The 27,718-nt window shown below is 39.9% G+C and overlaps 1 protein-coding gene across 9 annotated transcripts; it reads left to right on the top strand.

Annotated features, from left to right (window-relative positions):
- Positions 1-1,793: 1,793 nt before the first annotated feature.
- LOC103717048 (ethylene-responsive transcription factor-like protein At4g13040) lies at positions 1,794-27,718 on the top strand. Of its 9 annotated transcripts, none has more exons than XR_015977038.2 (8): positions 1,794-3,011; positions 6,751-6,805; positions 7,378-7,508; positions 9,778-9,862; positions 18,536-18,716; positions 25,778-25,899; positions 25,989-26,930; positions 27,361-27,718. XR_015977038.2 is itself a non-coding variant. In XM_008805278.5 (7 exons), the coding sequence occupies exons 2-7, from the start codon at positions 6,763-6,765 to the stop codon at positions 26,123-26,125; spliced, it is 699 nt and encodes a 232-aa protein (XP_008803500.3). In that variant the 5' UTR covers positions 1,794-3,011; positions 6,751-6,762; the 3' UTR covers positions 26,126-27,718. The 9 variants fall into 9 exon arrangements, 3 of the variants coding, with proteins under 3 accessions (XP_008803500.3, XP_008803501.3, XP_008803499.3); XR_015977039.2 differs by having other exon boundaries at positions 27,021-27,718; XR_015977041.2 differs by having other exon boundaries at positions 1,805-3,011; positions 6,761-6,805.

The raw sequence follows: 27,718 nt of genomic DNA, 5'->3' as shown, positions 1-27,718 counted from the left end.
CATATTCCATGAAACCATGTGACCGTAGTACTGAAATAAAGTTCACTGAAATTAGAGAGCAATAAGAGACCTTCAATGTAGAAACATAGTGCTAGATCTAGATATGGGACCTCTAGGACTTTATGATGTTGATATTCATATATATATGGGACCTCTAGGACTTTATGATGTTGATATTCATATATATATATATATATATGATGAGAATCCCACAATAAATTTTGCAGCATGATAATGTTTAGAATAATTTTAAATAACTTGAACATAAATAGAGAGAAAAATCTAAAATTATAATATTGAATGGCCCGTGTCTTGCTTATAAGCTCCGGTTAGGTATTTGATTGAGGCCTAAAATCATGAAAGGTGAGCTTTTCCTTTAAATTGGTCAAGAACTGGATTAATTTAAATAGAATTACATAATGCGGCCTCGTAATTCTTTTTCTTTTAGTTTTTGTATTCATCTCAATTTCTAATAGCCTCACCATATAATTGCAAGAGATAAATATTTTTTGCACTGATCTTCGTGTTTCATTGCATATTTAATAAATAATTGTATCCAATTTTCCAAAATAAAAATATATGTGCAAATATCGAACAAAAATAAAAGTGAAGAATATTGCACTTATAAATTGTTAGAGAAATGGTAGGCAATCGCTGTAAACTAACATTTAAGCAACTTCTCGATTATTTTCCATATGATTTGGTTAACATAATTTCTCTGTATCCATTATTTCTTGCTCCCAGTCCGCTCATGTATTTTTTTCCTCCTAGATCCATTTTCTACTTCATGACTTGATTCTCTTGCAGAAAGTTTAAATAGAATATTATAGAAAAAACATACATAAAATTCATAGATTACAAAAAATGAAAACATAAATTATTTTTCCAAGGAAGATGGCTAAAAAGCCCGAGTATCATTAGATATTTTGTACAAAACCATGCAATTGTCACATATTCATGCAAATTAAGACAATTCTAAATATATGATTAGGATACAAACTATTCGGAGTCAACCCAACTTTTTTTTTTATCTCTGACATGTTCGAACACGGAGCACGGATTTGATCCTCGATTTAGCAAAGTTGAACATAAGCTGACCAAATCTAAATTTGCTTGAGAATATACAAAGGATCGATCAAACAGAAAGTATTGCTTTCCTACCATGACAACAAACAACCAATCGCATTGATACCAGCTAAGGTGATGAATCCACATGGTGATGCAAGTGGCACATCCATGAAGACCCACTTCCCTTATGCTAATGCACAATTTTTAATTTAAAACTTTCGCCAAAGAACAAGATAATAAACAAATTCTTAAGGAAGAAGTTTGGCGGGTAGGTTGAGGTCAACCCTCACCCCTTTGTCCTCTCCCTTCCCTCCCTTTGATTCTCTCCCACACCACCCATCAAAACCATCACCCCCATGGGACACACACTTTTAAAGCATTACTCAATAATCCTTCTTTCCATTGCTCCACACCTCCTCCTTACTTAGCCTAATGCCTCTTAACCTAATAATTACCCAATTATAACCAATGTTTTTTTTTTGGTACCAGCTCGTGTATGAGTGCAGCCAGACAAATCTACTGTTCTAGAGTACCAAACAACGAAGGAGGTAATCGAGTCTGCAGCCCTATTTGTCTTCTGAAAAATATAAATAAGGTTATTAAAAAAAAAAAAAAAAGTGAGGTGGGCGTGGATCATTTAGGAATAGGTTAAGTAGAGGGTTCATGAGGGGCAACGTAGTTGGGGGCGGACGTTATCCGCACGCCTTATGGCCACCTTTCCATCCAACCACCATCTCGTCGGTGGCTGCCGCCCAAGCCTTCTCTCCTCTGTTTCTCGTCACCCGACCTATGAGCCAATAAAATCCAACCCCACCCCTGAATTCCCGAAATGCCCCCCCCCTGAGAAAGTTTTATTTTCCGGATCTGTCCCTCCTTCGATCCCTCCGTTCCTTCCTCGGAATTCCGTTCTGCCCGTCCTCCGAACCTTCCGCCGCTGTAGATGCTGAAATTAGTAGAAGGCGAAGCGAAGCAATTCAGTTATTCGAATCAGAGGACGTTTTTTCCCCTCATTTTTTAGGTTAAAATCGATTTTTCTGGGGGGTCCGGAGCTGGTTTCCATGAAAATTTCATCTGTTCATGGCTTGTAGGGTTTATCCGATGAACAATTCGTTTTTCTTCTAGAAAATGGGGGTTTTCCGGGGGAAATTTTGGATATTTACATCAAAAAAGGGATTGTTCTCTAAACGGAAAACAAACTCGCGATGGAACTGCAGCTTTTAATTGATTTATAAGGTTTACGCGATGAAAATTCGTTGTTTTCCCTAGAAAAATGGCGTTTTTCCAGGGAACTTTCGAATATTTACATCACAAGGGGGATTTTTGCTAGAAGAAAATTAAAAACTCCAGCTTTTATTCGATTTTTAGTGTTTATCCTCCGATAAATTTAAGTAATTTTTCCTGGTAATTGCATTAAGAAAGGATTGTTTTAATAAAAACGGGGGAAATTTAGATCGGAATTCTAGTTTTGGGAGGAATCAGAGACCCTGGAAAGACGAGAAAACCGTTTCCTTGGAATCGGGGATCTCCTCGCTCCCGTCCCGGATCTCCCGAAAGGTCGCCTGGGGCATTCTGGGAATTCCAAATTTGGTTCCTTTAAAGGAAGCCCGAAATTTACGTAGACTTTTCCGCAATTCTCCCTAACTTCCGGGGGCATTCTCGGAATCCAACCCGAGAGTAGAGAAAAACACAAAAACATACGTTCCCCCTTCACTTCAACCCCACCAGCCACAAGCACAAGAGCGCAGAACCGAGAAGAGAAACCAAAAAATAAAAAAAAAAGAGAGGAAAAAAGTAGGGAGAGAAAGGTGGTAGATGAGAGAGCCTCGCTCTCGTCACCTTCGCCAACTTCATCTCCGCCTTCCGGTTATTCCCCTGTGAGCCCACCAACCTCCGCCCGCCTTCCCCGAATCCCCCTGATCCTTCCCTCCCTCAGCGCCGTCGTGGTACGAACTTGCCTTTTTTTTTTGGTGTTTGTTTGCTGGTCCTGGGGTGGTTTTCCTTCTGTCGTTTTGATGTGTTCGCCGCTTACCATATTTGTGTTTTATGTTGTGTTTCGGTAAGGAGTGGGGTTTTGGATGTTGGGTTTTGATGGGCTTGCCGCCATTGGGAGCTTGGTTTTTCAGCAGTCCTGGGTGTTGGATTTTTGGTGGGGTTCTGGGCCTTGGCAGGAGGAGGATGATGGCTGGAGAGTTCAGCATCGCCAAGCTTTGCGGGGTCGTGGATTGGTGGTGGGGGGTTTGTTGGTGGGGTGGTTCGTGATGAGAAAAAGGTTCGGGGATTCGATTTGTTGAGGTGTTTTCCTTTGTGGTTTGAGTTTTGTCGTGCAAATTTTGCGTTGTGGACATGGTTTTCTGGGGTTTTGCGTTTGATTGGTGGAGCTCAGGGGCTCGCCATCCTGTTTTGTTTTGTCTGAAGGGGTTCGTTCTTTTGTTGATTGTGTGAGTGTGGAGTTGTTTCTTTCAAGTGCATCCTGTGAGTGTGGTTTTGGTTGGCTGAAGTCTGGTTATGCATGATTAAAGTTGGGGTCGTGAATGAGTTGGATTTGGCTGTTGGCATGAATATCGAGATGCTTAGGGAGCCAGATGTGGTCGTCATTGTTGCTGAAAAATTGTGTTGGAAAGCTGATTCAGTTTCATTTCCTCAGAGCTTGTGTAAGATATATTATTTGTATTTTGAGAAAATAACTGGGAATCTGGATACACTGATACAAATTTAAATAATAAATGGTTTTGACAAGGTTTTCCGTGTGTTTTTTTTCTCTGTTTCCAGATGTGCTTCTTATGTCAGTTAGAAATTTGTGATATCAAAATCTGTACAGCAATTTCCATTCTGTTAGCAGCTTCCATAGTGCTCCTTTGATTGAATTCTTTTTCTTTTCTGTCTAATTGTCTGTTTTGTTTATTTCTTTGTTTAATTTGATAGGCAATTCCCCATGGGGTTAGGGTGTGCCCATGGTGCCTTCATGCTAATGTGGCTTGTCTCCATGTCATCTAATTGTAATGTGGTGCTTAAATTTAATCCCCAGTGCACTTATGCAATACTGTGAAATCCTGATCCATTAATCCATATGTTTTGGTGGTATGAAGAAAGTGACATGTCATGCCGATTAGGACTCTGTTGGCGATAGATTTTCTAGGCATATGTAATTTATTGGCCATGACAGCCTTCTTACCACAGCATGCTTCTTTTGAGTATTTTCGCATTTCATATCTGATTAACATTTTGTAGTCCGTAAGATCCTTCCTTTCCATTCGCGGTTTCAACTGACCTCACAGGTTCATTCCGTATTTATCTCTTTGTTTGTTTCAGTATCTTATGTTGTTTGTGTTTTTGCTTGTTTTGTATCTTTTTTTTTGTTTTTTCTTTTATTTTTTAAAATTCGGGGCAGGCCTTGGTATAATGGTAAGGTTGCTTTACTGTAGCCTTGGTGTCATGGGATCTAAACACGGAAATAGTTTTTCTGCATGCGGGGGTAAGGTTGCGTACATCTAACTCTCCCTAGAGCTTATAGTAGTGAGGGCCTCATGCACTGGGGCATCCTTTCTTTTATGTTTTTAAATTTCACCTTCTTCCCCTTATCATAGCACATATTGTACTCTTTAATGACTAGTAATAGAAATATAACTTGTTCAAACAACTTAAACTAGAACTCCTAATCCAGTTATATTATACTCAGACCATATGAACAATAATCTTTCTTGCCCAAGTGTATAACAATGGGACTTTTTTGTTTAAGTGTAACAGGGTCCTTGGATGCATTATTCAAGTTTTTTTGGAAGTTAAATAAACTTCTAAAGTAATCCTGCTTGCTTTTTTTGAACTTTGACATTGTGTGTTAGTAATCAAATAATTCATTTATCAATTGGTTAACAATTGGATGTTCGGATGCTTCAAATTTGACCTTTTATGTGATACGTTGTGAACAACTTTCTCTGTTTATCAGTCACAATTGTTCTGCAGCTAGCACTGGGATTGATGGATATGGTCTCTTGATTGTGTACTGCATTATTTTATACATTTGCAAATCTCACTGGTGAGATAATACCTTACCTATAGGCATCTTTAGGACTTCAAGGTTAATTGATGGACTGACAATTAGCTCATGATCGTGTTCTTCAATGAAATTATCCTCCATCTTTTCTTAGAAGATTAACTAATCGAGTTTCATCTCACTTGTGCCTTCTTATTATGACTATTAACCTTAATGTTCAATGAAAGAAACTTACTTTCCTATGGTCTTTGTCTGCAAGCCCTGGGGCACCACCAGCTTTGGCCTCATGATCTTGGATTTTAAATTCACCATCATGGATCTTTGTGATTTACATTTTTTTAAAATTCTAATATGTGGATAAGCATCAGTCTCAGTCCATCCTTCTTTTAAAATGATAAATCTGTCAAGTCTTGCAATTTTTATTCATTCTTTGACTATGGTAATAGAGATTCTTCCTTTATTGTTAAGAAAGATCCTCTTGCTCCCATATCATATTAATAAAGTTGAGTTGCAGTTGATGATGGACTGAAGATGATATAATCCTTTGTGTATCTCTTAGTTACAAGGTTTCTATTTTTTCTCATTTTCATTTGAAAATTGTATTTTGTTTAGTTGATATAAAATGTCTACAAGTTTCTAGACCCTTGTCATCCCTAGTTTTATTATAATTTATACAGTTCATATCAACATGTGTACAACATTTTTTTGGGGTTTTATTTTGAATTTGACTTTATTCATCCATTGCAAGTTGAATGAAAGCTGCAGCCTCACTAGTATTGCCACAACTACTACTTGCTCTTGAAATCGGTTATTTGACATCCTGAATACTCTCAGTGAATTTTCAGTACATATTTCTACCTCTGTTCTTCACACACTCTCTCTCTGTCTGTCTCTTTCTGTCTATTGTCTCTGTGTGTGCATGCACATGTATACATGCAGTCTTTCTGTCTATCTCTCACTTAAATTAATTGCCAAAGCAAAGGTTTGTTTTCCATCATCCTTCTCCTATAATTGCATACTCAATTAAATTGAGTTAATCAACTTAAATATTGTAATTTACACTTCATTACCTTCCCTTATAATTTGATAGGAAGGCTTGTAAATTCAGAATACTAAGGAATTTTTGTATGTCACATTTTTTTTCCATGGTTGCGCTATACTTCTCGCCAATTCACAGGACATCCATGCTATGTGTGAGATCATTGAATAATCTAAACAACCAAGTACATGAAGTTACTGTCATGCATTTCTAGAATAATAATTCATTGGGAAAAACTAAGGATTTCTGTGAATTATTAAGGGATCACACTTCGCTCCAATAGAAATTCTATGCAAGTTTTTAAATATCCTAAGGCACGGCCGTCGCAGTCTTCCCATGGAATAGGAAGCTCCAGGTCCTAATACTCGAGATAATGAATTTCCCACCCCATCTTGGTCCATTTTCCCACTCATCCATTCCCAACACTCGAGGACGGTGTCCTGCTGGTATTTAAAAACTTGATTCTATGATTGTTGCTGTACACTGGCTGATTACTATTCAGATTCATTACATAGTTCAAGTTTGCCTGTCTATATCATAACTTGTATAGTTGTTAATGCTGCTATCATCAGTATTCCTTATGTTATATCATAAATTTCTGCTAATTTTTGAATAATTCTCTCATGTTGAATCGTTTTTAATTTTGCATTAGGAGATTGCAGCCATGGTTAGCATAAGGAGACGGAGATATCTGGGCCTCTGCACAGGTATGCTAATTATGCTTTAACATTTTAAGCAAGTTTTAAACTATGGATAATGAAAATGACATTGTATTAATTTATTTTCCCTTGTCCAGGTGTGATGACTTATATTTTTCATTTCATGAATGTTCATTTTTAGAATGCTTAGTGAATACTGTTGGTATTCTAAAGATTGCTGTGAAATGGAAAATAAATAAATTGTTATAAAAGTTCAATTACCTTTCATTTTGGATTTCTTTGAAATCTGAAAATTCCACATTTTTGAGCTTGGTAATTAATTAACTTTTCATAATAAGTGGCCAGAAAAAAGTCCAACAGTTAAATAAGGACCTTCTTTTTACCCTTGATATGAATTTTATAGCCTAATGTCATGTCTAATCCTTATTTCTTTCTGGAATGCTTTAGGGGGGTGGTCTGTGAAGACATCCTAGGCCATTCTTACTTTTGATTACATGGATTTATATTTAACTTTTTTTTTTGCTTTTTTTTCTAGAAATCATGTTCTCATTCCCGTACTTCAATGAACTTATTTCCATTGGACATGTCAATATAATCAAAATTTCAATATATCATTTCAGGGAAAAGCTCCATTCCTGTTGAGCTTCCCAAGCCTGCTGCCATTGGGAACACTGTGGAAAATTCTAATCAGAATGTGAAGCCATTCAGTGTGCATCCTATGCCTTCAGATAATTTAAGCCTTCAAATGCCGGTAAAGATGGCTTTTTATCATCCTAAGCTCATTTTTTCCAAATTATGTTGGTTTTCGTACCTGTTTTTTTGATTTTTGTGTTTTTTTCTAAATAGCTTACCTTTAAGAGGATAAATAACTTACTCAGGAATACGTATTTTTCTGGGTAAGTATTTTTTGGGCAACAGAAAAATAATTTACTCATATTTTTTTATGCATTAGAAAATGGCTTCAGAAGTTGTTACCCATATTCTTTTGTATTAGTACTTTTCTAGGTAAGTTGCTAAGATCTATTTATATTTTCCATAATACCCTTTATTATATAAATATAATTATATATTATATTATATTATTATATATATATATATTATAATATATAATATAATATAGTATATAATATTACTGTATATTATATTCTATTATAATAATACATTATATTACAATAATATATTATCATATATCATAATAGTAATATGCTACATTATAATAAAATATAATATAAATATTTATTATAATAACAATGATATATTATATTATAATTATAAATTATATTGTAATGATATAATAACATATTTTATTAGAATAATAATATAGTATATGATATTATGTAATATTATATTGTAATCGTATAATATATTCTAATATTATAATAATGTAATTTGTTAAATGAGAATATAATATATTATTACAATATTATAGTATATGATATTATATATCATAATATATTATTTATGATTATATTATATTATATTATATAGTACTATATTATATTATAATAATATGTATTATACCATTATTATTATATTATTCTTATAAGGTTAGGAGTATTTTAGGAATGAAATAAAAAGGTTATTTTTCGGCTGATGAGAAAATAACTTACCCACCTAGAGAAGTATGAGACATGGATAAGTTGGTCAATGGAAAAGTTGACCAACTTTCCAAGATATTTACCCACCAAGGAATGGGCCCCTAATGTGAATCGTGTTTAAATATCTTGCTGATTAAGTTGTAGAAAATCTAAATTCATTGTAATCATTTCATGTTTGTATTTGGAGTACTAAAAGATGTTCACTCATCTTCCTTGGTATGATTTCATAATTCTGGGTGTAAGAAATTGGAGGAATCTTGAGACCTTTCTTAACAAGCTTGTTAGTTAGACTGTTTGTCATCTAATTCACTTGCAGGTATCTTAAATATCTTCTTCCTAACTCGTTTTGCTCTCTTAACTCGTTTTGCGAACATGTCCTCATTTTTGTTCAGGCCTCTCATGTTCTGATCTGTCCTCACTTCCAACAATATGTTCATGAATTAAGCTTGTCCTAGCACTGCCCTTTCTAACCAAAGAAATCTCAGTGTCATTTAGTGGCATTGGTGCACTCTGTAGTCTAGAGGCATGTTCTGGTTTGCTTCATCAAACTGATTTATTAATCTGTTGATACATCCTTGTCAGTCTCTTTTTTATGGAATAGAACCAAGCTAACTTAAAACTTGTTCGGGAAGATTTTTGAATAATTTTGACCTACAGTTGTAACTATATTTTGCAATAACTGCTGTTTTTGATGACTTCAAACACTAAACATAAAGTTATTTGGTAAGGGCCTGCTTGGTATTGCTTTCATTTTCTGTTATTGGTTTCAAAAACTTGGTATTGCTTTCATTTTCTGTTCTTACTTTCAAAAACCGAAGAAGAAAATATACTGGATCACACCTCTGTATGATGAAATCTTTTGGATTTCCAAATTGTTTTTTTTTGGAAATCTTCATAGTATATGGAAGAAAATTTGCTTTCATAGTGAGAGACAATAAAAACAAGGAATAACAGAAGTTGTGCAACTGCTTTCACATTAATCCTCACCATGTGGGATTTGGCTATTTTGTAAAGAAATAAAAACACAAAAACAGCAACGGTGCCAAACAGGCCTTAAGATAAACATTAAGTTGGCATATTAGTGCTCTTTGTTAAGTATATCATGATATCTTCTTCCCATCTCATGGCCTGTGGTGATAAAGCAATAGGAATTATTGATTGATATACCACAGCATGGAAACTGCATCAAGCAATTGTCTGTAGGATGACATGTACTTATGTCTATGTTCTCTATGCCATACTGGTTACTGGTGCTATGTTTTTTCTGCAATCATGCCAACTGTTTAAGCTACTGTTTCTAATACTGTCTGTAATTTTAGTGCAATGTCAACTGCTTATTGGACGATACTTTTGTCTAACCTTCTACTTTATTGATGATTCTCCTATACTGAAACCTGATCCATCAGTTGATGTTATTGACAGATTAATGTTTCTGAAGCATTACCTGGATCTTCAAATGCATCTGGTTCAAGCTCATCCAAGGAAGAGGTAAATCATTATTATCCAGGTTAGTTCTTTCAACTCAAACCTGATATTTTAAGGCCCGAAAGGGTTCTTTAGATATTTTTTGGAAACAGTTGATGTATTTATTCCTTGTGTTATACTGGGTACTCACTACTTTCTGCATGTTCTTGGAAATTTGAAATTTAAGTTTTGATATTGTCAAGACAAGCATATAATAAATAAGTTGCAATTTTCTTCCATTCAGTGATAATTTATTGGCAATAAATTATTTGTGTTGCTGAAAATTGGACCCAGGGGTGACCGTGAGCCGAGGAGGAGGAGCTTCGGCTGTGATGCAGTGGCAGGCGGCTGTCTCTGGTGGACCTGCAAGAAACCTTTGGCCGGGGTTCTGGCGAAGGCGCTTCGATGTTTAAGTCAGAGAGGGATTTGGAGATATTTAATGGAGATAATTGAGAGATGTTCTTTGGCCAGGGGAGAAGATCCTCCCTCTTAGGGCTTCCCCCCCTCTTTTTATAGGAGGGGGTGTAGTGGTTACCTGCAATCGGGTGTGATTGTGCGAATAAATGAGTTACCGTAAATGGCCCGAGATTTTGGACTAGCTGGCGATCGGTTGAGATTGCGTGAATTCAAATGTTAACAGCTGTTGAGGTGGAGATTGCGGGATTTGATTCCGGATAAGGAGGACTTGAGGATTCCTTCATGTGGGCGTTACGATGTAGGGGTTGGCTTGATTTTCGGTGGAGTGGGAGTCGGTTTCTCCCTTTAATTGGATTTTTTTCGACCTTAAGGTCAATCGAGCTTTAGCTCAGCCGAGAATATGCCTGCCGAGGTAGCGAGTGCTATGTTTGTTCATGCCGAGGTCGTGAGCGCTGAGGTCGGCCGCACTGAGGTCGTAACTGCCGGGAGCATGCTTGTCGTCGTCATGCTTGCCACGAGGTTTTGGTGCTTTGACCATATGCTCATCGACTTTTTCCCCCAACACTACCCTCCGACTTTCGAGTTCGAGCCGTCTCCGAGCTCGGGCGAAGGAAGTAGCCATTTCCGTCATGTTGACTTTAAATTATTTTGTTGTTTCGAAAGGAGGAAAAATGCGCTTTTTGAGGCGTTTTTAATGAGAACACGAGGCGGCAGATTTTTGCTTGTCGAGGTGATTTTGAGCTACGGATTCATGATGAGACTCCAGTATTCAAAGAGACGGCCGCTTCGATTCTGCTTTTAAAGCGACGATCTACGTTAATACGCTGGTTCGGTTTCTGAGGGCGACACGTGGCGTGATCTAGACGGAAGGCGCGGCCTGCTCTCGTCGATCCGGTCCGTCGGAGGAGTCTATATAAGGTCCAAGCCAGCCATAAGAACCTTTATTTGGCCGTCGTAGCCTTTGTCTTCTTCTTCTTTCATTTTCTCCTTTCCCCGATTGTTATTTGGTCTTCCTTGGAGGTGCTTGGGGGTGTTTATTGGCGACTTCTCTTGGTTTTTCATTTCTGACCGTCAGCCTTTCCAGCGAGGACCACGGTAGGTCTTCTCACTTTCGCTCGGAGGCCTACTTTTCTTTCTTCTTTGCTTCTCCATTCTTCTTCTTTTCTTCTTTTTTATACTGTGAGCAAGACAATGTCGGGCGGCTTTTCTCCCTCTGCTGGGGCTTCTTTTCGTGGGATGGAGCTCGGGCCAGAGGTGAGCCATGATCTGGATGAGGTTGGGTCGAACCTGACCAAAGAAGAATTGGGCATGATTCGAACCCAATTTTTCTTCCCACGCGAGTTCGCCTTTGAGCTCGCGGGGCCGTGGGATCGTGTTACTAGGCCCCCTTCAGGTCGGGTCGGAGTGTACGTGGAAACACTTCGGGCCAGCTTGAGATGCCCCCCTGCACAGGTTCATGAATGAGCTCCTGGAGAGGTATCGCCTTGTCCCAGCGCAGCTCGCTCCGAACTCGTGGAGGATAATCATGGGCTTCCTGTCCCTTTACTTTGCTCACGGGATACCGACCTCGGTAAACGTCTTCCACGGATGTTACATGTTGAAATCTAACCTCGCGGATAGAGGATTGCTGTACTTTGCCCTTCGGGGAGGTAGGCCGTTGTTCCGAGGTGCTCCTACCTCCATCCATGGTGGAAGGAAAAGTTTTTCTTTCTCTCCTCCGAGTGTCAGTGGGGGTTCAACCCGACGTAGGGCCTGCCGATACTTAAGGTCAATAATAAGGCCCTTGAACTAACCGTGAGCGAGTAGAAAGTCTTTGCGGCTCTTCGCGGTCCTAAGGGGATATCCTTTTGAGCGACCTCTTGAGCGAGGTGGTCCTGATAAACGTTGGCCTGAGTTCGGCGCGCCCTGGGGGTAAGGGCGGTTGCATTGTTCCTCCCTTCATTCTATTGTTCTTCATTTTATTTTTTCTATTTTTCTTCCTTTCTTTATTTTTAGGGTTGGTCTGACACTTGAGTTTCTTTCTTCATTTTTCAGAGAAAGAGAGTGGCCGAGGCTGGCGGAGCTCGTTCTTTGTCTAGGAAGAGGCCTAGGCCGACCTCGACTTCTTCCCCTGTCGAGGTCGAGGACCTTGAGGCAGAAACTCCTCAGCTCGTTCGGAAGAGCAGTCAGAAGAGGATTGGGGAGCCTAGGTCAGAAGAGGCTCCCCCTGCCAAGCGCGCAGCTTCTGCCGAGGCTACAGAAGGATCAGCGGCCGGTGCCTGCCCGACCTCGGGTCCTCCAAAAGCTCGTAGGTCATCCGTCTGCGGCACTCAGGACCCGAACCGGACAGCGGTCTCGGGGTCCCAAGTTCTTCGCATGCTCCGCCGCTGAGCTCTTCAAGGCTCGATCTTTCGAGCTCTGCAGGGGTCGATGATCGCCCTGAGAGGAGGCTCTACTGCCCTGAGTGGTTAGTTTTCGAGGACAACTCGGCTCTCCGCAACAACGAAGTTGCTCGTGAGGTCGTCCGCTGCGCGTTGCTCCCAGTCAACCGAGCCGAGCTCGAAGTCGGTGAGATCGGCGATTTCATCGACCAGGCCTACTGCTCCGTCGTTCGAGTAAGTCTTTCTCGTGCTTTTATTTTCATGTTCTTTTAAGTTTTTGACTTTGGCCAACTATCGCTTTTCTTCGTTGCAGCACCTCCACGTGATCGATATGTTAGCCTCTGCATCGGTTAACTATCAGGATCAGGCTTGGAAGAGTCAAAAGGAGCAGGAGCTCGCCGAGAAGCTCGCCGAAGCCGAGGCCAAGCGAATGGAGGCCACTGCGAGGATGGACGCTGCCGTGGCCGAGCTTAGGTCCAAGGCTGAGCACCTTGATGAGGAGGCCTCACATGCTCTGACTAGGTCGGAGCTCCGTGGCTCTGAGGCATGTTTGGCCGACGCCCGTTCTGAGCTCGCAGGCCAAAAGTACGAGGCGGGGGTCCTCCGGCTGAAGATTGTGCAACTTGAAGCTTGAGAGAGGAAGGCACTAGAGCACGCTCGGAACGCGGTGCAGATCTTCCGCAAGTCGGCCCAGTACCGGGAAGAGTTGGAGGAGGAGGCGGTCGATGGGCTCATCCGCGGCTTTGAGGATTTTCGGGCTTAGGTGCGGAGGATTTGCCTTAAGCTCGACTTCAGCAACCTTCGACCTCGGTTGGGGTCCACTGAAGATGAGGATGTTTCGAACAGCCTTGCCCCTGTGCCCGTCGAGCCCGAGTCCGAGGTAGTTCCCGGGCAGCCAGTGAAATTTTACCTGAGGCTGCCACAGTGAACGCTCCCGAGGCTGCTCCAGCAGAGGATCTCGAGGCGGTTCTTGCGGAAGAACCCGAGGCCGGTGTCGAGATCATCGCCACCCCGGAGATATCTTAGGGCTTAGCTTTTCCTTTCTTTTCTTTTTGTAAACGAGGTCAGTCACTGAAGCCATTGTGCGGCTAAGTGGGTTGGCTTCAGAGCCAATATTTTGTACTCAGCCTTCCAGCTTTTTATCAATAAAACTTCAGTGTTCTTCAATTTTGTTGTGTCTTTCAACTTGTTAATGTTTGCGCTTTCAACGCACCTTTGTCTTTGACTGTTTGAGTAGGACTTTGCACATCATTCACTTTCGAACTTAATTCCGGCGCTCTTGTAGAATTTTGCTAAGTCTTTGGGCTTGGATCTAGCTGTAGTGCGGTCCGAGGTCGACTTGTTATTCGGCTGTTAGGATCGTGAGCTTTTACAGGTTTGGGTGCTCTTCGATCCATAGCATCTGCCTTAGATGTCTCGGACTATAGCTTCGATTTTCGTTCGATAGTATCCGAGGTCGAAGGAGCCTTAGCCCGCGGCCGACACAGCGGGACGTTTCGAGCTTGGTCGGGACGTCATTAGATAGGACTCGAGGTCGAGGGAGACTTGGCTCGCGGTCGACACAGCGGGGCGTCCCGAGCTTGGTCAGGATGTCATTAGATAGGACCCAAGGTCGAGGGAGACTTTGCTCGCGGTCAATGCAACGGGGCGTCTCGAGCTTGGTCGGGATATCATTAGATAGAACTCGAGATCGAGGAAGACTTGGCTCGCGGTCGACACAGCGGGGCGTCCCGAGCATAGTCGGGGCATCATTAGGTCTCTCCTAAGGACTCGAGACATTTCAGGAACATCCTGAGGTTCACAAGCAGATCATCATTAGAGGAAGCTTTGAATAGTTAGGAGAAATCTCTGAAAAATACCTTATTAGCTGGATTTTCAAACATTGGAGACCCTTAGAAGGGCTTCATTGATAATACATCCAGAGGTTCTCGGAGTGCCAACTTCGGAGAATGAGGGTCCCATCAAGGGACTCAAACTTGTATGCTCCAGGCCGTTGGATCCGAGCGACTCGATACAGTCCTTCCCAGTTCGAGGCAAGCTTCCCTTGCTCAGTAGGTCGAGAAGCTTCAGCTTTCCTCAGGACGAGATCTCCTGCTTTGAAGAGCTTGACTTTCACCTTAGAATTGTAATATTGTGCCTCTTTCTATTGGTACCTAGCCATGCGGATTTGAGCGGCTTCCCTTGTCTCTTCAAGAAAATTTAAATTGCTTCTGAGTCGTGACGAATTGGAGGCCGCATCGTAGTTCTCCACTCTTGGCGACGGGAGCCCGATCTCCAAAGGGATGACTGTTTCCGTTCCATAAGCCAGGTTGAAGGGAGTTTCGCCGGTAGGGATTCGGAATGTAGTTCTGTAGGCCCATGGTACATTGTAGAGATCTTCGACCCATTGCCCTTTGGACTTGTCGAGCCTGGCTTTTAGCTCTTGAAGAATTGTCCGATTTGTCACCTCCGTCTCTCCATTAGTCTGAGGATGAGCGACCGACGTGAAGTGATGGTCGATGCTCCTTCGTCACGCCGGTTCTATACAAACCGATTGAGTATCCCACGATAGATGAGCGCTTCAATCTCGTCTTGGAGTCGGAAGCACTCCTCTGTGTCGTGGCCGTGATCTCGGTGGAAGCGGCAGTACTTTCTAGAGCGTTGTCGAGCTTCCGACTCTCGCATTGGTGGTGGAGCTCGGAGATAGCCTCGGCCTTCTATCTCCATGAGAATCTCGGACCGAGTAGCAGTGAGGGGAGTATAATTTTCGTACCTCCCTGATGTGTTCTCTGTCGAGGCGGTGATCTCGGTCGGGGCCGTGGTCTCGGGCGAGGTGGACTTCTCAATCGAGGCAAGTTCTTCTCGCGGCGAGGTGATCGACTTCCTGGGTGGCCGCGCTGTCGCGACGCCTTTTCTGCCCCTTCGAGAGTCGTTAGGCGGCGTCTCGCCGAGAGGCCATGGCCTCTTCAGCCTTTGCATATTTCCGAGCTCGGGCCAGCATCTCCGTGCAGTCGGCAGAAAAATTCTTCTCGATGGAGAAGAGAAACCTGTAGGACTGAGCTCCTATTTTTAAAGCTGACACGACAATCGATTGATCAAGCTCGCGGACTTTCCAAGTAGCGGCGGTGAAGCGGTCGATGTAGTCTTTCAGGGATTCTTCTTCCTTCTGCTTGATGTCGAGACGAGAATCCGACGTTCGCCGCTAGGGCCGACTGGCTGGCCGCAAACTGCCTGCCGAGCTGCTCGAAGGAGAGCACGGTGCTCGGCTTTAGCCTGGAGAACCAAAGCTGGGTCGTTCCTCAGAGGGTTGCGGAAAAAGTCTTGCACGGCAGAGCCTCCGAGGATCCTTGCAGTGGCATAAGGGCTCTGTAACACTTCAGATGATCCAGGAGATCGGTGGTTCCGTTGTAGGATTCTATCTGGAGCATCTTGAATCTTGAATCTTGATGAAATCGGGGTTGCCCTTGTGCCTGATTCTTTGATCCCGAAGCGCCTCGATTTGCCGCTTGAGTTCTTTGACCTTCTTGTCGAGTTCTCCGCCTTGGAAAGTCGCCATGGTGGTCCGTTTTGGTACCGACTGACCTGGGGTCGATTCGGCTTTCGAAGGCTGCGGCCTTCTATCCTGGTGGCTCCTTAAGGGCTCTCTCCGGGGAGACATTCGGATAGAACCTGGTGACGGCGCCGTTCTCCATTGTTGATCTTTGCACAGACCCATCTGGAAGAAGTGCCGATCGAACGTGAACCCGTGGAGGCAGCACAGGAGGGGCTTCCACTTGTTGCAGGCCTTGGACTGCTGTTGCTAGTGCTTGGACTTGCTACACTAGCATGTTAAATTGCTCAGGTTGGATCTGCGGAACTTGATCTGCTGGAGGCCTCGGTGGGGGTTCTGGACTGAGCGGCCAGGACTTGGTGCATGATGCCGGGAGGCATTAGAGGCTCCTCGGCTCCTTAGTTTCATGATCATGACTCGGTCCCTTCCTCTAGTGCCAACTGTTGCTGGAAATTGGACCCGGGGGTGACCGCGAGCCGAGAAAGAGGAGCTTCGGCTGTGATGTAGTGGCGGACGGCTATCTCCGGCAGACCTGCAAAAAGCCTTTGGTCGGGGGTTCCGGCGAAAGCCCTCCGATGTTTAAGTCAGAGAGAAATTTGGAGATATTTTAATGGAGATAATCGAGAGATGTTCTTTGGCCAGGGGAGAAGATCCTCCTCCTTAGGGCTTTCCCCCTCTGTTTATAGGAGGGGGTGTAGTGGTTACCTGCAATCGGGTGTGGTTGTGCGAATAAATGAGTTATCGTAAATGGCCCGAGATTTCGGGCTAGCTGGCGATCGGTTGAGATTGCGTGAATTCAAATGTTGACAGCCGTTGAGGCGGAGATTGCGGGATTTGATCCCGAATAAGGAGGACTTGAGGACTCTTTCATGTGGGCGTTACGATGTAGGGGTCGGCTTGATTTTCGGTGGAGTGGGAGTCGGTTTCTCCCTTTGACTGGGTCTTTCTCGATCTTGAGGTCAATCGAGCTTTAGCTCAGTCGAGAATATGCCTGCCGAGGTTGTGCCTTCCAAGGACAGGCCTGCCGAGGTAGCAAGCGCTGGGGTTGTTCATGCTGAGGTCGGGCGCGCTGAGGTCGGTCGCACTGAGGTCGTAACTGCCGGGAGCATGCTTGTCGTCGTCACGCTCGCCACCGGGTTTCGGTGCCTTGACTATGTGCTCCGGGTGATCTACTTTCCCCCCAAACAATTTGTATACTAGGAAAAATGAACATATTCATGATGGGTTTTTCATGTAGGTTTTCAGATTACTCAGGATGACCACCATTGGCCTTGATAGCACTGTTTGGTTAAAATACCAATAGAAAAGAAAGCTCCACATTGGAGAAAATATGGAATGTTAGTTACATTTAACCTCAATGAGCTCATGCTTAGGGCTGGAATACCAATATAGCAATTTATTCTATTGGGCCCTATAAGGTTAACTTGGATCAATTAGATTCTTATATTCCTAACCTACTTTGCTCTTGAGCAAGTTTTGCAATACTTGTGTGTATAGCCCTGGACTGGGCCTGCTGTACTATACTGATACCGAATTGATACATCGTACGAGGGTGTGTCGAGTGTCGATATAGACTCTTATACAAGGCATGTTGACACTGTATAGATATGTAATTAGTATGGGATCCAATACCGAGATTGTGAACCTTATTCCTAAGTATATTACTCTACCTTGTAGGTTGAATAATTTACTCTGGCTCAAAAGGAGAGTGGTGCTGTCTACTTTTAAAATGCCTACTTTGCCCCTAGGATAAAGTTGGTTCTTGTAAGGCATTTAACAAAATATCTGGAGTAGGTGATTAAAGAGGTTATATTCCATCTTGACCCAGTCTTTTCCTTGAGGTAAACATAATCTTGGAGAAACAGAACACGAACATATTTACTGCCTTCAGGAACTCAATAAGCTGGTGTGTAACTGTTGAAATAAAAAGAAACGGAAAAAGGACATTCCTTAAGGAACATTTCATCAATAGGATTTCTTGTTTGTGGATGGTAAAATACATGATAGTCCTACATTTGTTTTTTGACTTCTGCATTTTCACTGTATCCTTGATATTTGACATTCTTCTCTTTCTGCAATATTTGCTTGTGCTAGACTGATGAAGAGAAGGAACAAGAAGGGAACACTAACATTAGTTCATTTTGTCGGTTTGAATTGACTAGGGCACACAATTGTTTTGAAGATACAAATTATTCTTAACCCCTTCTTATAGTTCATTTAGTAATGAATTTGTCGATCTGTAGCTTTCAATTGTATTGACTTTCATTTAAGAGAGAGAGAGAGAGAGATACTTTCTTTTAAAAAAAGAGAGTAATCTGGAAAGAAAGCTGATATGTTACCTTGCCACCATTTCTATCAATATTAGATGTGTTTTTTCAATAAATTTTGCTATTGCTCTTTCAATTTGCAGGTAAACAAATCAAACGCAGGAAGCGACACAGGAGAAAGCACTTTGAAGACCAAGAACCATGCGTAATGAGGGGTGTTTATTTCAAAAATATGAAATGGCAGGCAGCAATAAAAGTTGACAAGAAGCAAATACACTTGGGCACTGTTGGATCACAAGAGGAAGCGGCCCGATTGTATGACAGGTATTTGCACACAGTACTCAAAGTGATTGCTATGTGATTTTCATTTCTACTGGTGTCCTAAAATTTGAAAAGAAGTACTTGTGTTTTTTCTTGATTGTATCCAATTTTAAATTGCTTTAACAAATTTGCTTCTCAGACTGAAGCATGCACTTATACAAAAATTTCTGCAATGAATAAAATTGATCATTGATTTAGTCTTGAAAGGACTATTATTTTATTGCTACTCTTTTGTGAGGATGCCCTAAACTTCATTACCTATTAACTAAACTACCATATCTAATAACACGTCATTGATCTTTGTCTACTGATTACTTGATGCAGGTCTAACCCAGATGGAATGAGGTGTAAGGTAGCAACTGAATATTTTAGGCACGAAAATTGCAAAACTTAATATTGATGGATAAAAGCAGTAATTTATTTTTATGTATAAATAGATGTGTATCAAAAGCTCCACTAAGAGTCTGTGTTCTAGATTTCGATTGCGGTTCATGTCTTTAAGGATCTTGTTACCACAGAAAGATAAATCACAGCAGAAAAAGCCTCAAAATTTATCTTGTGGCCTATTTTGCTGGGAGTAGTCTTTGCTGTGGAAACCCTAGAAGCCATCACCTGGTGTAGAGGAAGTTATGGATTTCAATTTTAATCTTAACATGGGGAAAAAATTCTATTTAAGAAGCCTTACAATGGCGATAACCCTTTTACTACTTCCGATAGGGTGATCTTATTATCTTCATAAAAGAAATAAGCTTTCTACTATGCAAACTCAAATCTCATTTCTCACTTCTGAAGCTGGGCTCCTTTTCCAGCCTGATCACCTGGGCCCTGGCTATTCAGATTTTCACCATACAAGTCAAATGATTACATCATTAAGTCACTTAACTAAATAACATGCCAGATGACTCACTTAAGTTGGTCAGATAACGTCACTTAATTAACCAATACACTGATAAAAGAGCTAAATAATGTTCCAACATTTCTTTTTAGCTGTTGGTTTTTTGACATATGATTTTTATTTCATGAATAGATAAATCTCCTAGAGAAGCCCTTATAGGACTGTACATAAATTATAGTAGGCTCTTCTAACTCTTCAAGCTTCAATTTTAACCTTTGTAGACTTCTCTTATAGTTAATCCTGTCAACAATAACAAGACATATAGGTGGTCTTATTTCATACTTTTCATCAATGGACTCTAAATCAGAACTCTGTCTAACTTTACGACTGCCATAGAAAAATCTTTTGCTAATTGTATGCTTGACTTCCTAATAAGTGGATGTACACTACCATGGATTTTTATCCTGTTATTGTTCATTCTTTGCATTTTTAATATGTTTGACTCCATTGCATGTTTAAGTGGATAGAGCAAGTGTCAAAAATTCTGCTTATGTGGAACGATCCATCAGAAGAGACAGCTTTAATGTACACATTTACACTAGGTCTTCGGTTCATAACCTCTCAAACTTAGCATGTAGACATATCCCATGGATATGCATTGCACACATAATATAGCTGTGTAAAACAGATGAAAAAATTTATATCTTAAACTCTCTCGTACTCATGATGGTATCAATTGAGTCTGCCCTCCAGCAACTAAAAGCTTGTCTGATGTAGATTCGGATTGCATCAATGGAGTGTATTCCAACCGACGTCTTAAAATTTTCTCTACTTTAGGTGCACCTCTACAAACTTTGCCAACTCATGTTCTAAAACTCATTCAATTTAATATGTCGTGCAGCTTCCTGGTAGATATTTGAAGGTTCGGGGCAGCCGCAGAATATAATATGTAACCCTTTTTATTGACTCGAGTAAAAATGATCACTTATCATGATAGGATTAACTTATCATGCATCCAAGATTATCATGACATTAAAACATCTGTTTGTCAAGCTTGATTTTAGTTATTGTATTCAAGCTACAGCTATTACACGTCAACATCAGGAACTACATCTTGAAGAAATTGTCAGGAATATTTGTTGGACACTAGATCAACAGATGCTTCTTCTGCAGATTTTGTCAGTCATTTTCATGAATAAAACTCAGCATATGATAATAACTTAGCTGATAGCTTAGGAACTTATTAGTTTTTCCTGTAAATGTTGAAGGCTGTAGTGAATCATGTCATCTAGAAAGTTTTATTTCTATATGACAGAAAAGGGAAAAGAAGATTACTGAGGAAAAGAATAATTAACAATCATTAGATTTGTTTTTATTAAGTAAAGTTATAATAATGCAATTGGAAGTGAAAAAAAGGAAGAAATAAAAATGAGATTGGTGATTAGCTCAACATAGTCAGAAAATATAGGCCATGCTATGTTCAAATCTTTGTTTAGCACGAGATAAATGATGCGGAGGGTTGGATCGTGATTTAAAGTTTTTGTTGAAACTGAAAAATTTCGCCAAATTGTATTGGTTTTGCTAGAAATTCATCCAGAGCCTATCCAAATTTTTAGTAAATTTAGCTTGTTTTATTTTTTTATCAGATATTCACTAGCCTTGGTCTAAACAACTTACGTAAGGCATTCTAGCCTTTTTTTGGGATTCTTCTTATTTTTTATGTTATTTTGTTTGATGGGTAGGGCTTTCTTGTTAGTGAAGAAGTGGGCCTTTACAAAGCACTTCTGTGAGACTCATATTCAATTTTGTGAGTTTTAAAGATTTGGAAACATTTTTGGTATTTTTTGGAATGAATATTTTTTCAACTATTTTTTTTATTAGTAATTTAAGCTCATGGAAAATTTCTTGCCAGTGATGAATGACTTTAAACTTGGATTTTTCTTTTTGTAAGTGAGCAATTCCAAAAAATAAGATCTTGTTACTTTTAATGAAACTCCCAATTTTGTGGTATAACTTTTATACAAAGTAAAGAAATTAAAATTTTCAATGTTGTAATCTTTTGAAAAGAGCATCTGGATGTTGAGGAATTTTTAGTTTTTCATCATGTACTTATATTTGGCGTACTTGGTTGAACCTACCAACTGATGAAGCAAATTTTATATTTAACATTTTATACTTGAAAATTTAATTTTTCGCATTTTCCTTGGAGAATCAATAATTGCTAGTTGTGCCTTCAAATTTGGATTTTTTTGTATATACTCTTGCAATTATGGGTTGTTGCATATTTGCCATTCGAAAATCACTATTTACCTATATTTGTACCCCTCAAATCACCTTGTTTTGGCATGGATGCCCCTCATTTGATTTTTGGCTAATGACGTGTTTTAAATATCATTTGACACCAAGGTCTACTGTGCTGGTTTTGGGCACTGTATCGGTTGCCCGATGGCACGAGTTGGTATGGGCCGTGCCGGGCCCGTACCGAGAGAGAAAACCTGCCGGAGAAGGAGAAGAGAAAAAGAGAGTGAGCGGGGGAGGGAGGGATAAGGAGCGGCAGCAGAGGCTGCAGGGGTGGGGCGGGGGGGGCAGCGGAGGCTGCAAGGGGGTGGCGGCCACGACCTTGGCCCCCGTGGCCCTCCGCCGGCGTCTACCGCCGTTCCTTCTCCCTCTCTTCCCTGCTCGCTCTCTCTTTCCCTTCTTCTTCTCCGTCTTCGGCGAACCGTTTTCTACGGCAAAACCATACCGATAAGCCACCGGTGCGGATCGAAACAGGCAGAACCATCCGGTTTGGGACGGTTCTGCATTTCTTATTTCACACTAATACACTTCTACGCTAATACCTCTAAAAAATTTAATATCTAGTTTGTATTAAAAAGAGTTGTATTTTTATATACAAAGTGCTCTGTAAGTTCATGGATTTTAAACTGCCGGTACCCGTAAGTGCAAGCCGATCATTTTTGGCCATTGTTTTTTCCTGGGGCATCTATGTGAAAAGTGTTGAGAAAGGAGTAACAAAGTAATTCTATATTTTTGATTGTTATTTAATAACACCATCATTCAAAAAATCTAAAGGAGGGGTACCTATGCAAAACAGGATGATTTGAGGGGTATATGCAAATAGTGATTTACAAAGGGCAAATATATGCAATAGGCTATATTTGCAAGGATATAGGTGCAAAAAGCCCTTTAAATTCTGTATTGTTATCTTTGTTGATTGACATTCAATATCACTCTTATTCTCTATTTCTTGATACCACTGAAGATACCCAAACCATTTGTATTACTAAGACTTATTCACAGCAATAAGTGTTGCATTCTTGGCTGAGAATTTATTTGAATATTTTTTAAATTTTTATAATTTTACTGTTTATCATGAATTCTCTTTTTCCTTTTTTTATCTTGTTATAGTAGTCTATTTTAATATAATTTCAAATACTTATTTATAACTTTGGGAAAAAAAGCTGAATTATATGTTAAAACAGCATGGTATACTTTCAAATGATTTGTATTTGCTTCTTCTTACCTTTGTATTGAATCTGTATCTTTTCTTATTTTTCTTTTTTGTTTATCATACATTTAACATTTTGTTAATTGGATAGAATTGTTTATATTTGGATCACAAATATTGAAACTACTAGATATTACAGTCAACAACTTACCTGAAAGTCCGAAACTAAGTTTTGGAATTTTGGAACTTTGAAGAAGGTACCCAGAACCTAAGGTTGTAAATGATACCTGAAAACTTGATAACCCAACCAGGTTATTTTATAATAATCAAGTATATATCCAATTTAAGTTTTCGATGACCTAATTGGATCAGCGTTGGATTTTATATTATAGGATTCGATTTATTAATGGATCGAACTTGGGTGTAGCTATATTCAAATATGAAAACTTGATAACCTGAATACATATGCACAAACTATATTTATGTAGTATATATAAATATGAGAATATAAGGAGAATTGGCTACACGATTTGTGTTAATTCCTTTTCTTTATGTTTGTATTTATGGTTTTTCTCAAACATGCTTTCCTTAACTCTCGCCTACTACTATTTCAGTTCCAAAATCCTAGCCGACAAAATCCTGGCTGACATTTAGATTTTGAATATGTTCTAATCAAACCAAAGATAAATAGAAATTTAAATCTGTTTCAAAAGAGATTGGACTTTTTCAAATTGAATCATTCATTTCTCGTATCATGCTCCTTTTCCACTAGAATTTGTTACAGATTTACTATATATACAGGATTCTTGTGATAAGAGTTCTTTTAGTTTTGAAACGAGTTAACCCTTGTCTAATTGGTCCACTAAAATCATGTGCTGAATCGAACTTTAAAAAACTTGAATCCAATTATTAATGGAGATTGGATTCGAGTTCGGAGCATACTCATCTTGATGGATCCAATGCCAAATTGGAACTCAAATTTCATATCGAGTTCCGACGCAGATACGAGATAGATCCAACCCAAGTCCAACTCATTTACAGCCCTATCAAAACCCATTTAGCATATGAGGAATGAACTGTAAGGGATGACACTGACTCAACTATTATAAATACAAAAATATGTCACTAATTTTAAGGAGAAGGAGAATTGGATGACAAAATTGCCCACCTTTGATACCCTCAGTCTAAAGATTAGTTTCCATTCTGTTGGTTGCAGATTTACAGAACCTGATCAAACAGCTGGTAATGCTATTAATTTGGTCAAATTACTGTCTGCTGGTGCTGTTGCCAGCCTCACATTGCATAATACATGCTATTCCGTGCTAGTGCTTGGCGTACAGACAAACACATACACTCGTATGTGTAACTTATACCACATGCTGATACGACATCGGCATGGTATGTGCTGATGATCATGGATTATGCTTTATTCCTTGAAGTTGGTATATTTAGTAGGATTACAAGATACTGTCAAAAGATTCATAGTTTTGTGACTTTTGTCACTAGAATATGGAGGAAATGTATACCAATGCCCATGATGCTGCCTCAAGGTCCTCAATTGAAGTGCTTGTCCTGAAACTGACAGACCTAGTGAGAATTTAGGTTACATTTGGTGGATTTAAGCCCTTAGCTTTGGACCTAGCTGAAAGATGGGAACCTGACATTGGAATTTGAATCATGTTGTTTTTGAAACTGTCATTACATAACTTGTGCCAAGTTGAATAAGGCCCTTAACATATGGATGAATGGAGGGTGGCGATAGAAAGGGAAGCTAAAGTTAGGAAGAGAAATGGGTGATTTGGGTTCCTATATGTGGCAGAGGCTTCTGCAATGGAGTAAGTATGGTATTTTCAAGCTTTCAATTTCCTGAATGCAGCAACAAAGAGACCATAATTAGTGGTCAAAAAGAGCCATTAACATAAACAGCATTACAAATCCATGGATCAATTTTGATCCTACTTTATCAGTGACTGATATCCTCGGAGTCCTTGGAATTGGAATGTCTTCAAATTGCTTCTCCCCTTCTTCCAAAGCCTTCGTTGGTCACTTCACCAGGTCTTTGCTTCCACAATATATAGATCTGAAACGTGTTGGGTTGCTACATGCTTTATTGGCCATTTATGGAGTTTATTTAAATCCCTTATACGTGCTACTTCTCAGCCCCATTCTATGTACTCAAAAATATCTTATTTTTCCTAGCTTCAACACCCACCTCAATTTCATCATGTTTGTCACATTCATCTTAAGCTTTTGTCCATATTTCACTAGAGTCTGAATTTGTTTCACCATTCTTACTGTTATTTGATTGTAGCTAAAAATGCCATTTAATATTTTTACGATCACATCAAGACTGTCTGTCTCCCCCTTGTACATATCTTTTTGCGTGGACCCAAAAGTCTCTTAGAAGAACCATATTAGCATAATACATTAGAAATCTTGTCTCACTAAATTACACTTGGAATGTTAAAAAGTAAAAAGAAAAACCGAAATCAATGTATTGTGCAGGTGCTATAAAAATTATCATTTTGTATGGGCCATGATTTTGATTATATAGAAACAACTACACTATAAAATAATGACAAAATAAATCCATTTATACCGGAGAAGGGCCAAATCTACCATGAATAAATTGTAAATTAATATGACTAACATGTACAACTATGTACAACTTAAATTGTAAATTAAATCTACTATGTACAACTTTTCTCAAAAATTATGTATAAGGTGATATCTCTGTTGCTACATGTTCCTCAAGTTTGGAAATTGGATCTTTGTTTACAGAGCTGCTTTTATGTGCGGGAGAGAACCCAACTTTGAACTCTTAGAGGAGGAGAAGCAAGAACTAAGACAGTACAAGTGGGAAGATTTCTTGGCAGTGACGCGCAACGCCATCAACAACAAGAGTAAAACTAAGAGTTCACTTGTACTGATCATACAATGGTTGTCTGAGGTTATTAGCTGTAATAATTGTTAAACTGCTTTTATTTTTCAGAACATCAGAAAAGGCTTGGTGCGGATAGGCGAAAGAAGCCTGAGAGCCAGTTGCAGAGTAATGATGGGGAGCGTGAGAAAGGCACCCATGCTTCATCAGCATCTGATGATGGAGACGCTGATACATCTGTCTCATAATCATAATAATGCAAGCAGGCCAAAGGCCAAATTACAACTGACCCCTATTTTTCCTATAGGGATTAGTCTATATCTACATATTTCATATAGGTAGCATATAGCTTATATTTCTCCATTAAATTGCTGTGCATAAAGCCCCTATTAGGGCAAGCAAGGGTTGATGAAATGCATTAAATTCTGGTAGGAGAATTCTGTTGCCATTTTCAACTAGCCATTATAAGGCTGCATTTGGAGTTTTTTAGCCCGAAGATTGTGTTTTATCATTTTCCTTTGCTTGGTTCCTTGTACAGCTGTTCTTAAAGCCTGTTTGAATCTGTGCATAGAATCTGGCTGCAGCCCTGGGGTGAATAGCATACTGTCCATGTTTTTCTGATTGAATAATGCCATGAGTCCCATTCTGATCAAAACAATTCTCCAACTTCTAATGGTTCTGGTTAGTTAAAATTAATATTGACATATCTGTGCCTAATGATTTTTCCAAATGAGAAGGTTTTGAAGGTTGGTTCGAACTGAAACCTGCTTTACTCTCGTTGATGCTACTACATTATTTGAGCGTGGAGAACATGTTAAGACATCTGTCCATGAGAAAGAAGGGTGTGAAAATAATTGCAGTATTTGCGCCTAGTACTCCTATTTCTGACCACTTAAAAATACTTGCATGGGGCAAGTATGGCATCTGAAAGGAAACCTTCTCCAGACTTTAATGTGCTTGTCTCTTTGAGTGCAACATCTCACAGCAATTGAATTTATGTCGAGGCTTCTTTTCCAAAGTCAAAAAGGATGTTCCCGTGCACGAGGCTCAGAGGTATGCAAACTTACCCTGTTAGTATGAGCAATTGAAGCTAAGTTTATGTTAATGCATTGTGCCTTCCTCAGTGATTTTTATCATTGTTAGGTCTAAATCAGCTATGGTCATGCTAAGACATGAACTTATCGATCTACGCAATCAATGATCAGACATTTTTTGTTTGTATTTTTTTCCTGTTCTATTGTTTTAAGTAGTTGAGCCCTACAAGGCTATAATAGAGACAATTCAACTTCTTTAGGTTGACATCTGTGTGCCTCCACTGATGTACCAAATTGTGCTAAATTAGATCACTGTATCCATAGCACTACCTCATGCCCTATGCTTACATGCATCTCACTCCATGTTGCAAATGCCTGCACCTTGTAATCTATACTTGTTTGCTATATGCCCAAGCTACGGCAGAGTAAAGCATACAACTTTCTTGCAGTAAAGGAATTGTCTCATCAAGTTCGATTTAAAGTATATCACAAAGCAGGATTTCCACTGGAGGAGAATGGCAATGTATGACATGAATCGAAGATTTGTTTCCTCATGGGTCCACTAACAATTTTACTAGCGTCAATGATGTTACTGCCTTCAATCCTAGAAAGCTCCAAGACTATGGATGGGATTGAATTACTTAGTGTCGAGTTACCTTGGTCTGGGGTGAAAAATGGTTCACCTTGAGGTAAATTGTACTGTGGGGGCTTGAAGCTCCCACAACGTTGTCAATCATTCAGTCTTCAGTCTACCTCCTGCCTATCCCAAAATCTTTTCTGTTTTAAATAAAAGTATGTTTTAATTAA

Source organism: Phoenix dactylifera, chromosome 4 (genome assembly GCF_051530095.1).
Source record: "Phoenix dactylifera cultivar Ajwa chromosome 4, Ajwa_hap1_PhDact_Kaust_v1.1, whole genome shotgun sequence".
NCBI lineage: Eukaryota > Viridiplantae > Streptophyta > Magnoliopsida > Arecales > Arecaceae > Phoenix > Phoenix dactylifera.
This window is presented reverse-complemented; position numbering and strand designations above follow the sequence as displayed.

Coding starts and splice junctions, on each gene's coding strand:
- LOC103717048 (XM_008805277.6), top strand. CDS start 3,578: ATGATTAAAGTTGGGGTCGTGAATGAGTTGGATTTGGCTGTTGGCATG. Junction 7,509..9,777: donor ATTTAAGCCTTCAAATGCCG/GTAAAGATGGCT, acceptor TGTTATTGACAG/ATTAATGTTTCTGAAGCATT. Junction 25,900..25,988: donor CAACGCCATCAACAACAAGA/GTAAAACTAAGA, acceptor TTTATTTTTCAG/AACATCAGAAAAGGCTTGGT.